Source organism: Perognathus longimembris, chromosome 4 (genome assembly GCF_023159225.1).
Source record: "Perognathus longimembris pacificus isolate PPM17 chromosome 4, ASM2315922v1, whole genome shotgun sequence".
NCBI lineage: Eukaryota > Metazoa > Chordata > Mammalia > Rodentia > Heteromyidae > Perognathus > Perognathus longimembris.
Window position 1 is genome coordinate 27,730,686 of NC_063164.1, and position 12,748 is coordinate 27,743,433.

At 34.0% G+C, this 12,748-nt stretch overlaps 1 protein-coding gene across 5 annotated transcripts in view; it reads right to left on the bottom strand.

Annotated features, from left to right (window-relative positions):
- The window catches only part of Nbeal1 (neurobeachin like 1), a 151,281-nt gene that overhangs the window by 2,078 nt on the left and 136,455 nt on the right, over positions 1-12,748 (bottom strand). For 3 of the 5 annotated variants that reach the window (XM_048344926.1, XM_048344929.1, XM_048344925.1), the window contains 8 exons: positions 11,383-11,472; positions 9,603-9,712; positions 7,035-7,207; positions 5,380-5,474; positions 4,465-4,581; positions 3,950-4,111; positions 2,637-2,785; positions 82-605 (listed from right to left, as the gene is read on the bottom strand). In XM_048344926.1, coding sequence (XP_048200883.1) covers positions 329-605; positions 2,637-2,785; positions 3,950-4,111; positions 4,465-4,581; positions 5,380-5,474; positions 7,035-7,207; positions 9,603-9,712; positions 11,383-11,472 — 1,173 coding nt within the window. In that variant the 3' untranslated portion in view covers positions 82-328. Of the gene's footprint in view, positions 1-81; positions 606-2,636; positions 2,786-3,949; positions 4,112-4,464; positions 4,582-5,379; positions 5,475-7,034; positions 7,208-9,602; positions 9,713-11,382; positions 11,473-12,748 lie in introns of those variants that run through there. The other 2 variants (XM_048344930.1, XM_048344927.1) reach the window with 1 other exon arrangement.

Below are 12,748 nucleotides of genomic sequence, written 5' to 3' on the forward strand. Positions count from 1 at the left end.
AGGAAAGTTGATGAAACTCTCAGTTATAGTAAATTTACTAAGAAGTAGAACATTGATATGGAGGTCTAAATAAAAATGTTTTTTTACAGAAAGACATAGTCATGCTACAGATTTGATAAAACAAGATTAAATACTTTTATTGCTCAAACTTCTGTTTAGTATTTTATAAAGGCTTTTGTATGTGAAGATTCTATTTATCAATCTTCAATGTAGATAGGGAATACAAGTATTTCCTCATTCATACTAAGTGGTACACAAAAACTTCCAAATGCATGCTTTCAATTATAATAAAAACATCATTCTTGAATAAGAACTTTATCCTTTGTTTTCATTTACTGCCTGTTGAGAAGTTAAATTTGCTTTTTAACTTGTTCATCCATAATGGAGACCTCTGAGATAAATGGAATGAAGGAGAACCAAAGGAATCCCCAATGGTACTGGAAATGACATCTAAGAAACTAGGTTTTACCTCAGCTGGCTTGCCAACACCCACCACAATCAATTTTCCATCTTCTAAACCTACAAGTATATGGCTGTGTTCTTTGGTTACACAAACACAGTGGATAGGCAATCGCATGGCTAATGGAGTGACACTGAGATTCAAGCTAGAAGAGAAATAAAAAACACAGACATAATTACACACATACACAATGGATTCACAGAATTCTATACCTTAAAGTTAACTTTGTGATCACCTTGTACTGCATTCCAGTTTTACAGATGTGGGAACTTAGGTTCAAATATTAGTATATAAAACTTATTTTGCTTACTCCTGGGAATTGTACTTTTTCTAGTCAATTTTCTAATCTATTTTATTATTGTAAACTCTCTCTGACTCATCATTTATCTGAGGAAAATATCTTTCTGCTGACAAGAGGCTTCTGTGGGATTAGAGAATATATGAGACAAAGGAAAGAAAAAAAAAAGGTGTGATTCCATGCAGACAGATTCTGTTCTCCCTAAAACAGGTGGGAATAAAACTGTTGCACAGTCACCATTCTCTGACCCTTGGATTCTCTGTTCTAGCCTTGTGTTGCCATAGTACACACATATTATCTCCCTTCTTCCCTCCCTCCCTCCTCTTATTCCCTCCCTCTTTTCCTTCCTTCCCTCCTCCCCTCCTTCCTCCCATTCTCCCATCCTCTGCTTTTTCCTTTGTGTTTGCTTTTTGAGACATGGTCTTGGTATGTAGCATAGCCCACTTTGGAACACTATGTAGTCCTCCTATGATAATCCTTCTGCCTCAGTCACCACGCCTGCCACTTCTGCCTCAGTCACCATGCCTGGTGCTATTATTTCTTATACCTGGCCTACTCTAAAAGATAGCTCTCTATCTCTATTTTGATTCCCACCAGTCTTAACAAGACTCTCAACTATTCCAATCCCTAGTAACCCTTTGTGTCTTTAAAACCTCTGTCCTTATAACTCAAACTACATAATTTCAGTTTTATTTCTCAAAAATAATCAGTTGTACAGGCGGTTTCACTTTGATATGTCCACAAATACATGCAATGTACCTTGCTGAAACTCAACCCACTCTGTCACTTATCTTCTACCTCACTTTCCAAATCAACCACAACAAGCTTCATTGTTTCATTTTCACAATATGCATAAAGAATTTTGATGATCATCTCAATAATTTAATTTTTAAATTCAATGCTTTTCACTTTGTTGATTAATAAGTAAAAAGATAAGAAAGCCATTAAGTTCAAATGTCCATGTGTGTTCATGTTTCAGATGGTCAATAAACTTGGTATTTGTAAAATGATACAATATTGTCATATGTTCCATTATGATAAATGCCTGTGCTTACTTAACAAAAATATGAAGAATCCCATGATATAGAAATACTATGTTCTAAACCGGTAAAAGATTCTATTAACTTTTCTAATTTGATCGCCTATTAATCTAAAGCCAGGGTTGTAAAATTAATTTGAAAAGATAAAATTTAAATGCTCTACCATAGAACAAAAGAAGGTAAGAACAAAGAAAATACAAAAATAGGAGATTTTGGTATAGAAGTAAGTGAAATAAGATGGAATAATTGCATATGGATTGGGAAAAATGTATGAGACTTGAGAGGAGAGTAAGATATTTTAAGACATGAATAAATCACAATAATTTATTTAAGATGAAAAGGAAAAGAATATATTTTGTGCACATATGGAATAAGTTTTTTGTTTATTTAAATTAATAAATATAAAGTAGACCAAGCATATTCATTACTCAAACATCCCTTTCCTTTACTAAGTTAAAAGCAGATGATTTCCAAACCAGTTTTTACACACATTCTTACTACATATACAGTTAACTTAAAACATTTTGGTTTGTCTCACCATTGTTAAAAAACCCTTTAATTTATAAAAAATTCAAGCCATAATTTGGACAAATTTAAAACCCATAATTCAGGCTTGCAAAGATTCTTTCTTTAAATGTACCCAAGGCCTAACATATGAAACTGTAACCTCTTTGTACATCACTTTGACAATAAATAAGAAAAAAAAAGTTCTTTCTTTACTTATTTTTTTCATAATTGTAAAAAGAGGCAATATTTACAATAAACGATACAACCTAATTTAGGCTACTCATTTCCATTCTAGGATGAAAGTGATACTTCAATCATTTTTATTACTTACCTGTAGAGATCTCTTATTGACAGGAGCCCTTGTAAGCTGCCTGTGACAATGTGTTCTCCAATTACACATATATCTGATATCTGTTCCTTCAGGACTTGAGAACCTAAATACTTGCCATTTATAGAAAACAGGTGCAGTGCATTTTTATCCTGAAAAGAGTTGTAAAGAAACTATAAGGATCTCAAAAGCTAATTTTTATATTGTTATTTAAAGCTATGACTACAACTAAATGATTAAAACTTTGGAGTAAAAATATGGCTTTATTTAAAGAGAAAGTGTATCAACAATGTAAAAGAGATTTCAAATCATATTTTCAAGATAAATCTCACCCCCCAAAGAATTAAAATCTTCACTACAAAAATACTTTACACTGTGTATGTGCGTACGTGCGTGTGTGTGTGTGCATGTGTGTCTATGCGTGCATGTGTGCCACTACTGGGTTTTGAACTCAAGGCCTTTCACATTCACTTGGCTTTTAGCTCAAGGTTGGTGCTCTACCATTTGAGACAAATATCCACCTCTGGCTTTTTGCTGGCTAACTGGAGAAGAGAGTCACAGACCTTGATGCCACAGCTGGCTTTAAACTGAGATCCTCAGATCTCAACATCTTAAGTAGCTAAGATTATAGGTATGAGCCACCAGTATTAGACTTCACAAACCCAAAAAGATTGTTAGTTGCTGGTAGCTCATGCCTATAAACCTAGCAACTCAGGAAGCTGACATCTGAGAATCACTATTCAAAACCAGCCCTCGCAGGAAAGTCTATGGGACTCTTATCTCCAACTAACCACCAAAAAGCCAAAAGTGGAGCTGTGGCTCAAGTGGCAGAGCACTAGCCATGAGCCAAAAAGTTCAGAGATAGTATCCAGGCTGAGTTCAACACCAGGATACACACACACACACACACACACACACACACACACACACACTTTCTTGATACTGAAGAAACTTTACTACTAAAAGGAAATAAATGTATTAACTTCAGGGTTTATTTATTTATATTTTGCCTGTACCAAAAGAATCAATGTTCGCTATCATTTTCATTTTCACTTAAGCTTATTAAGTTCTACAAGAATCAGAAATTATTTTAAGTCATATATTCATTATACCGGCAAATAGAAAAGGCTAAAATAAAATACAACTAAGAAGGAAAGATTATGGTAGAATTTTATGTAATGGCAAGGAATTAACTGAACAATGAAAAAAAAAAAGAACCTCTTTTAAACTATGGTGTTCTTTCTTTACTCAACCTGCCTCATATAAAATGTGTAGAGGGAAAGCCATGCTACACCTAATGTATTCCAGTGTTATACCTTGAGGGTGGTCTTTTCTTCAGTGCTGGAGTAGATAATGATATGTCCTTCCCAAGATAAAGCCAAATTTGGAATAGTCAGGAATAGGGAACTCTCACAAGGTGGTCGTAAAGTCCTCATGTACTGACCTTTCTGAATGGTATGTATAATCACAGTGCCATCCTACACACAGGAAATTTAGGAAATGAAAAACAACAAAAAGGAGAAAGTGGTAGGATTAAAAAATGTGGGAAAGAAATAGAGAAAGAGATATAAAAACCTTAGGGAAAAAAACCAAATCTTGAAACTTTAAGTCATGTTTTAACTTACAGACTACCTATTCCCTTAACTAGTAAAAGTAATAAAATTCCCCAATTTGTCTCTAATATTTTTTGGGTATTACTCCACTTTGCATATGTCTAAAATAATGCAATAAAATTTCTTTTACCATTTCTCTAAGGCAAACATTTAGATACAAGCCTTGTTACCAAATTTTTGAAAAAAGTAATTAACGTTTCTTAAAGGTGAAATCTTACCCTTGATCCTGACACTGCCATGTCTAGTTCTGTGCTGATGCCCACACTCAATACTTCATCAGTATGTCCATATAAAACCTGAAGAGGTTTAGATGTTAAACCCACAGGAGTGCCTCCCTAATATTAAAAAAGAAAAGAAAAAGGGTTCTCTTTGTGTTCTTTTTATTTTTATGACAAGGTTTATATTGCACTTAAACATTCTAGTAACAAAGTAATATGCAAGTAGTTATAATCTTAAAATGCTTTACAGTATCTCTAGATGAAGTATGACAAAGACAGACAAAAACTCATCTATTTCACTAAGGAATAGAGAAAAAATTTAAGTACTAGAAAAATATATTACCAGAGTGTAATAGTAATAACACTCCATACAATAGATGGTTTTATTATAGGAATCCAAGAAAAAGTCTTAGAATATAATAAAAATAACAATGAATTAAACATTGTAAAATAAAAACTAGTATAAAAATCAAAAGAAAATTTTATAAATCTTGGGTGAGATAAAGGCTATTAAGGCAAGGTAAAAAAGTAGAAGCCATTTCAAAAGTCTTATCCTGAACTAATAGTATTATAAAAAAGCAATAAAAGGTTGATGAAAATTATAAACTTATAATTTCTACTAGTATCACCAGAAAGAACCACAGGTATATTATGCTATAAGAAAAAGTTACTATTTTCCTAGAAGTTAAAAAGGAGGAATTTTTGGAAAGTAATAGAGTATAATAAGGCAATGAATCAGACAATAAACCTAGCAAAACAGCCTGTATTAATCAAGACAGCACAAAATACTAAGGAAAAATAAAAAAGAGCTCAAAAAGTCATTCATAGCCAAGGAAAAATCAATTACCCTTTTAAAATTCATCTTAGTTTTCTCATAGTCTGATATAAATTAAGAACATTTAAATGTGTGACTACCTGATTTATTATTTGCCATATCATACATGTAGTGTCTCTGGAACCAGAAATCAAATGTATTCCACAGTGATCAGTGGCTAAGCAAGTCACGATATCTATAAGAAAAATGAATAAAATAAAACAAAATGGCTCGATTTTGCTGCAACAGAATTTAAGGGCAATGTTTATTTTCAAACTGTAACTAAATCAATTATTCTAATAGGAATAGCAGTGGGAAAACACTGTAGGGAATGATAAAGGAAAGAAGCAGAAGTGAAAGCATCTGGCAGGGCTTTCTAGTGAGACAATTCTTTTTGAGAATGAGATATAGAAGTGGGGTGTGTAATCGATACCAAGGTAATTTTGATACATTTCTCTGCTCTCTCATCCCAGCCACTTTCTCCTCAAACTGAACACTACAATTCTATAGAACACGTGGTCTTATGAGACAGTACATATTATTATTCTGAAAATTCACAACATAATTTTTTCCCCTGAACTGTAAACAGCTAAGTTAATTAACATCTTAGGAATCAATGGTATAGAATTAGTAGTAGGCTCCATGTTTGTTCTCTAGTAAGTTTATTAGGGGGAAAAAGAAAACCTATGGTTCATGCCTATAACCTAGCTACTCAGAAGGCTCAGACCTGAGGATCCCCAGTTTGAAGCCAGCCCAGGCAGGAAAGTCTGTGAGACTCTTATCTCTAACTACCAGAAAACCAGAAGTGGCATTGTGTCACAAAGTGATAGAGTGCTAGCCTTGAACAGAAGAGCTGAGAGACAGCACCCAGGACCTAAGTTTAAGCCCCACAACTGACCAAAAACAAACAAACAACAAACCCAAACCTCTATGTTTTATCCCACATGATGTACAAGTTAAACTGCATCAACAGTTTTAATGTTTCATGCTTTAGTGTTAAATATATAATAGGGCAGTTGATTATTATTTAATGATGACATATTTTTATTTTGTCCTACGATCCTCCTTATTTCTAGCAGCCAACTTTCTAAAACTCAATTTTATTTTATTATTTATTTATTTTTATTTACTTTCTGCCAGTTCCGGGGCTTGAACTCAGGGCCTGAGCACTGTACCTGGCTTCTTTATGCTCAAGGCTAGCACTCCACCACCTGAGCCACAGCGCCACTTCTGGCCTTTTCTATATATGTCGTGCTGAGGAATCGAACCCAGGGCTTCATGTATACAAGGCAAGCACTCTACCACTAGGCCATATTCCCAGCCCTATTTTATTTTTTATATGGTACCAGGAATTGAATCTAGGGTTTTATGCATGCTAGGCAAGCATTCTACCACTATGCCATATTCCCAGGCAATGTCAGCCAATTAAAAAGAAAAGATTGGGAGGGGGGACTGAGGGAGGAAGTAACAAACAGTACAAGAAATGTATCCATATGCCTAACATATGAAACTGTAACCTCTCTGTACATCACTTTGACAATAAAAAAGTAAAAAAAAAATATAAAAAAGAAAAAAAAGAAAAGATTTCATCTAACATCTTCTATACACTATGAAGGTATACTTGATTTATGTGGTGCTCTACTATACCACCAACATACTATACATTCTTTTAGAAAGCACATAATGTATAACTATAATCATACAGTTATATAAATAAAAAATCAGAAAAAAGTATTTTGCAAATGTTAATGCTTACCCATATGTCTGATGTTGTGTGAGATAATTTTGCCTCTTGTAAGTGACATCACTTGAATGCTATTATCCCAGTGTCCAGCACTGAAGAGCAACTTAGCATCATGTGAAACCACAAACAGCTTAGAGGTAATCTCCAGCCCTGGAGCAAAAGGACCATTCATACTACGCTGAGTTCTGTAAATACAATTAAATATTAGACATTACCTAGGAAGATTACTAACACTGATGAGAACTTTTTGAAATTCATAAAAACAATAAAGGGAAAAAGTCCAAAGTTCTATTTGAAATAAATTAATTTTCTTCCTTTATATTATTCATAAAATAAAAATATACATAGTTTCAAGGGTTAAGCATAAAGAAGTTGAGATTGGTAAAAACAAATAAATGTCTGAAATTCAATTATTCTGCAATTCTATACATGGCAGCCTCAAATTATAAAGACAATATAGGATATAATAGGATCAGAAAAATCAGAGATGATCTAAAACTAGCACTCTTGTACACAAGGTGATGTATACAAGATAAATTAGATAAAAATAAGTCTTCTAGTTACTGTTTTCCATTCCAACCATAACAAGTCTATGGCCTGTTTGCTTCCAAATGAAATACCTATGAACTTAGACAATGTAGATTCTTTAGAAAAACAGAAGTGATTACATTTCAGTGTGTGTAGAGAAAATAAGGGCTAATTCTAACCCTTTAACTTTAGAACTTTATCTTTCAATATTAACTTGCTGGAAATAACATTTCTGCAAAACCCAACACTGACTTCTATGAGAGATAGTAAGGAAAGGGACCATTTCCTCCTAATTTCTGGAGCTTTGTTTCATATGAAGTAGATAAAAAAGGAATGGTAACAATTATGACATTTTAAATAATTTTGAAATTTGTGACACAATGTGATCTCTAAAACAATACTGAATTTGATTTAAGTTGGAAAAAACATAAGCTAGCACATAGAACAATGTAGAATAAGGGAAACATCACTGTAAGAACACTGTAAGTTAGCTTGTAACCCTTTAGAAATTAAAAGCCATAATGAAGCCAGGTGCCAATAGCTCACACCTATAATTCTAGCTACTCAGGAGGCTGAGATCTGAGGATTGTGGTTCAAAGCCAGCCTGGGCAGAAAAGTCTGTGAGACACTTATCTTCAGTTAGCTACCAAAAACTAGAAATAGAGCTGTAGGTCAAGTACTAGCCTTGAGCAAAAAAGAACAGGCAAAAAGTCCAAGCCCTAATTCAAGCATCAACCAGCATCCCCTCAAAAAAGAAAAAAAATATGTATATATATATATATGATTGAAGTACATTATCTATCTATCTATGACCAAAAGTACATTATGTGTATATGAAAATAGTATAATGAACTTTAGGGTAATATAAAAAAGATAATAAGGTGAATTTGATCCAAGTACACTATCTATCTCAGAATAAAACCTCCTTTGTACAATTAGTTTATACTAATAAAATCTAAAAAGTAGCTTGCTTGTAGTAGTAAAGTAGAATACAATTACATTTACTTTTCCTAATATAATTTTTGTTTCTATAACTGCAATGATAAAAATTTAGTCTTGTATCTAAACCGTATCAGGTGAAGATATAACTTACAAAGAGGAAACAGGCTGGGGAAGGGCAGAAGAAATAAGAAAAAAAAGCTAGGTCTTCATAAATTATTATGAAAATGATAGAAATGGTTAGGCATAGTGAGTCATGCCTATAATTTTAGCTATTTGGAAAGCAGAGTAAGGGAAACTCACAGTTCCAGTCTAGGCAAACGTTAGTGACATCCCTATCTCAGCAAACAAGCCAGGTATAGTAATGGTTTGTGTTCCCAGATATGTAGGTTACTGGTACCAGGTCTGTGGTCTAAGGCTGTCTAGGCAAAAATGTGAACCTTACCTGAAAAATAAAAGCCCAATGCCAAAAAGAGATAGGGTTGTGGCTCAAGTAGTAGAGTGCCTGTCTATCAAGCATAAGGCCCAAAACTACTATGCCTCCTTCAAAAAACAAAACAAAACAAAAACATAGGCCAGGTGCCAGACACCTGTAATCCTAGCTACTGAGGAGGCAGAGATTTGAGGATCACAGTGCATAGCCAGCCTGGGCAGGAAAGTTCTTGAGACTCTTATCTCCAATTAACCACCAGAAAACCAGTGGTTCAAAGTGGTAAAGCACTAGCCTTGAGCACAAAAGCTCAGAGAATTCAAACCCTATGATGAAAAAAAAAATAGAAAATCACAGGTATACTTATTTTTTTCTGGCAATAGGTACTTCTTCTAGCTGTTCTTTCTTTCTTTTTTTTTTTTCAAATCACAAACATTTTATTTTATTTTATTTATTTATTTTGGCCAGTCCTAGGGCCTGGACTCAGTGCCTGAGAACTGTCCCTTGCTTCTTTTTGCTCAAGGCTAGCACTCTGCCACTTGAGCCACAGCGCTGCTTCTGGCCATTTTCTGTATATGTGGTGCTGGGGAATTGAACCCAGGGCCTCATGTATAAGAGGCAAGCACTCTTGCCACTAGGCCATATCTCCAGCCCTAGCTGTTCTTTCTTAAATGTTCACTTACTTTGGATTTGTCACTGTTTGATCCTTGATGAATGTAAAATAATTAGAAATGTTTCTATCATAAGGCAGCCATCCGTGGGTTCCGATGACGTAATTCATACTCACTGTTATCTGAAAAAGAATATAAGCTAAATGAAAGATTTAAAGAAAACAGTAAAGAATAACCAGATGCTCACAGGATGTTGGCATCTATCATTTGGGGGACTGCTATGAGGCAGTGCAGTTTACATATGAAATTCATTAAATCATAAAACCATTCAAGTAGAAAAAGCTTTACCTTATTGTAACAAACTTTTCTTCACAATTTCTGAAAGTTTATTAGTACAATTACTTGGTAGTCACAGGAAATTCAATGTCAATTCTTACCACAGAAATATGATATAAACATTCAGAACTTAGATCAGTAGAATTTATGATGAATTGTGAAGGTCTCCATGAAGTCACTGTCATATTTCTTTTGAAAATGAGAACTAATTTTATTTATTTGTTTATTGTGTTAGTTCTGGGGCTTGAACTCTGGGTCTTGCACTCTCTCAGTTTTTTGCTCAAGTCTGGCCTTCTATCACTTGAGGGATACCTCTATTTTCGGCTTTTTGGTGGTTAATTGGAAATACACAAATTTTTCTCCCATTCTGGCTTCCAACCCCAATCTTCAGTTCTCAGGAGCTGGTATGAGCCACCCAGGTTGGGTGAAAAGAGTTTTTCACTGCCTTGATTATAAAAGTAACAGTTTAGTTACCAAGTCCCTAATTCATATAACTTAAAATGACACAGGTATTAAAATTAAAAATAGTAAGCATTCCAACACTGAAAACCTTCTATTATAATTTCTTCTATCTTTCTAGCAATTTTTCTAAGCAATACATTGCAAAAATAGGCCTATTTCTAGAATCTCTACTGTTCACTGTGCCATATTACATTTTTACTATGCCTCTTTGACAAACTGGAATAAAACAGTCCTAGTTCATTAGCCGTGGCTCCAGCTCTGTGGTTTGGAGAAAGTTATTTTCTTATGTTTCAATGTCATATCTATATATAGGAAATAATAGTAGTGTCTATCTCACAGGACTGTTAGTTGGATTAATATTATAAAGTCCATCACTGATACTGCATAAGCTTCCCTGAATGCGTGCCTTCACAAATACTGTGTTGTTTCTAATAATCATTATTAGAGTTATAAACTATTGAATTCAGGGCCTCAAAATTCATGGGCTCTACCATTTGAGCCACATCCCTACTCAAATTTTGCTTTTATTTTTCAGAGAGGGTTGTATACATTTCTGCCTACGTGGGCCTCATACCATGATCCTCCTCTACCTATGACCTCAGACATATCTGCCATCACAGGCTACTTGCCCACGACTGCTTACTAGCTCAGAAAATGAGATCTTGCTAACTTTCTTGTGTGAGTAGGCCTTGAATTGTGATTATTCAGATCTTGACTTCCAAAGGGATTGGGATTACAGGCATGAGATACTGTGCCCAGCCTTAAAATAAATTTTTATAAAAGGTATTAGCCCTTATTTCCCTCTTTTCCTTGTATAGAATTTCCTGGTTATTTTCACATATTCCTCCCTCCATATAAACTTCAGAATTACATTAACTACTTAAAAATGACATAAAATGTTTTTATAGTTCATCAAAATCTATGAAAATTTCTAGCATTATTTTTTATTAAATAGCTTTGGACTTTATTTTCATTTATTTATTTATTCTTCATTTTTTGATAAATTATAACGGATACAGACATGGCAGTATGAAAAAGGAATAAATCAACTTACCAATAACTCAGGGCTGCCTTGAGACATAAAAGAACGAGACTGATTTTTGGGGACAATGGCCTTTAATAGTGGAATACCATCACTAATGCCCTATAAAATAAAAGATATTAAATGGTCGGTTCTTTTATCTTTAGGTACAACTTAAATGTTCTCATTATTTAAATAAGAAAATTGTTTGGCAGAGTATGATGGAAGTGGAGCTGTGGCTCAAAGTGGTAGAGCACTAGTCTTGAGCAAAAGAGCTCAGAGACAGTGTCTAGGCCCTGAGTTCAAGCCCCACAACCACAAAAACAAACAAATCAATATGAGTATGGTATGTATGTTTGGTAGAGTATTGTATGGTAGAGTAAAAGTACTTTATAATATACAAATCATTTAACTTAAAATGTAGGAAAGGAATTATATACCATGTTTAGATGGCATACTAAAACTTTCTGAAAACAGTCACCTATTTTGTGTGTGGTGTGTGTGTGTGTGTGTGTGTGTGTGTGTGTGTGTGTGTGTGTGTGAGAGAGAGAGAGAGAGAGAGAGAGAGAGACACCCTGGGGCTTGAGCAAGTTAATAGAAAAATTGGTTATGCTTTGTAGGAAAAATCTTTGAGGCTGAACATTTAAGAATAAATCTATTTCATTAATTGAGGTACTTCCCTGAAATCTACAATGTTACTAGAAAGAAATAGACAGTTCTCAAGAAACATCAACTGTCTTATTATAACGTAAAATAGAACCATCACGTAAACTTAGTTCAAAAAGAACACCTAACATTTATTAGAAAAATTACTATCATTGGATATGTATGATATACCAAATATTGTTCTATGAACTTTATAATGTAAAACAGTAATTATTAATAAAATAATAACTTTAAAAGTAATTATACTTTATAAATTCATTATGTTAGTGCTTATCTTTGATCTTTACACTGATGATTAAAAAATGGTTTGCAGCTATGCATCAGTGGCTCATTCTATAGTCTTAGTTACTCAGGAAGCTGAGATCTGAGAATTTCAGTTTGTAGCCAACCTGGGTAGAAAAATTCCTGATATTCTTACTTCTAGTAAACAAGCAAAAAGCTGGAACGGAAGGCACAGCTCAAATGGTAGAGTACCAACTGTGAGTCTAAGGAGCTTAAATGAGTTAAAGTCCCAGGGCCAGGAGAAAAAGAATGGCTTTCATTTAAATAAGGCTAAACGGGATCTTTAAGAAATCCATTTATTAGGCCTTTTCCTCCATTTTCTTCAGCATAGCACTAGGAACTGACAACCTACAGAGAGCCTTCCTTTTGTATGAGCATATTGAAAAATGCTTCTTAGATGATGAAAAGGTAACTACAAGCTACTAGCACCCAAGGTAATCTACTGTGTTCT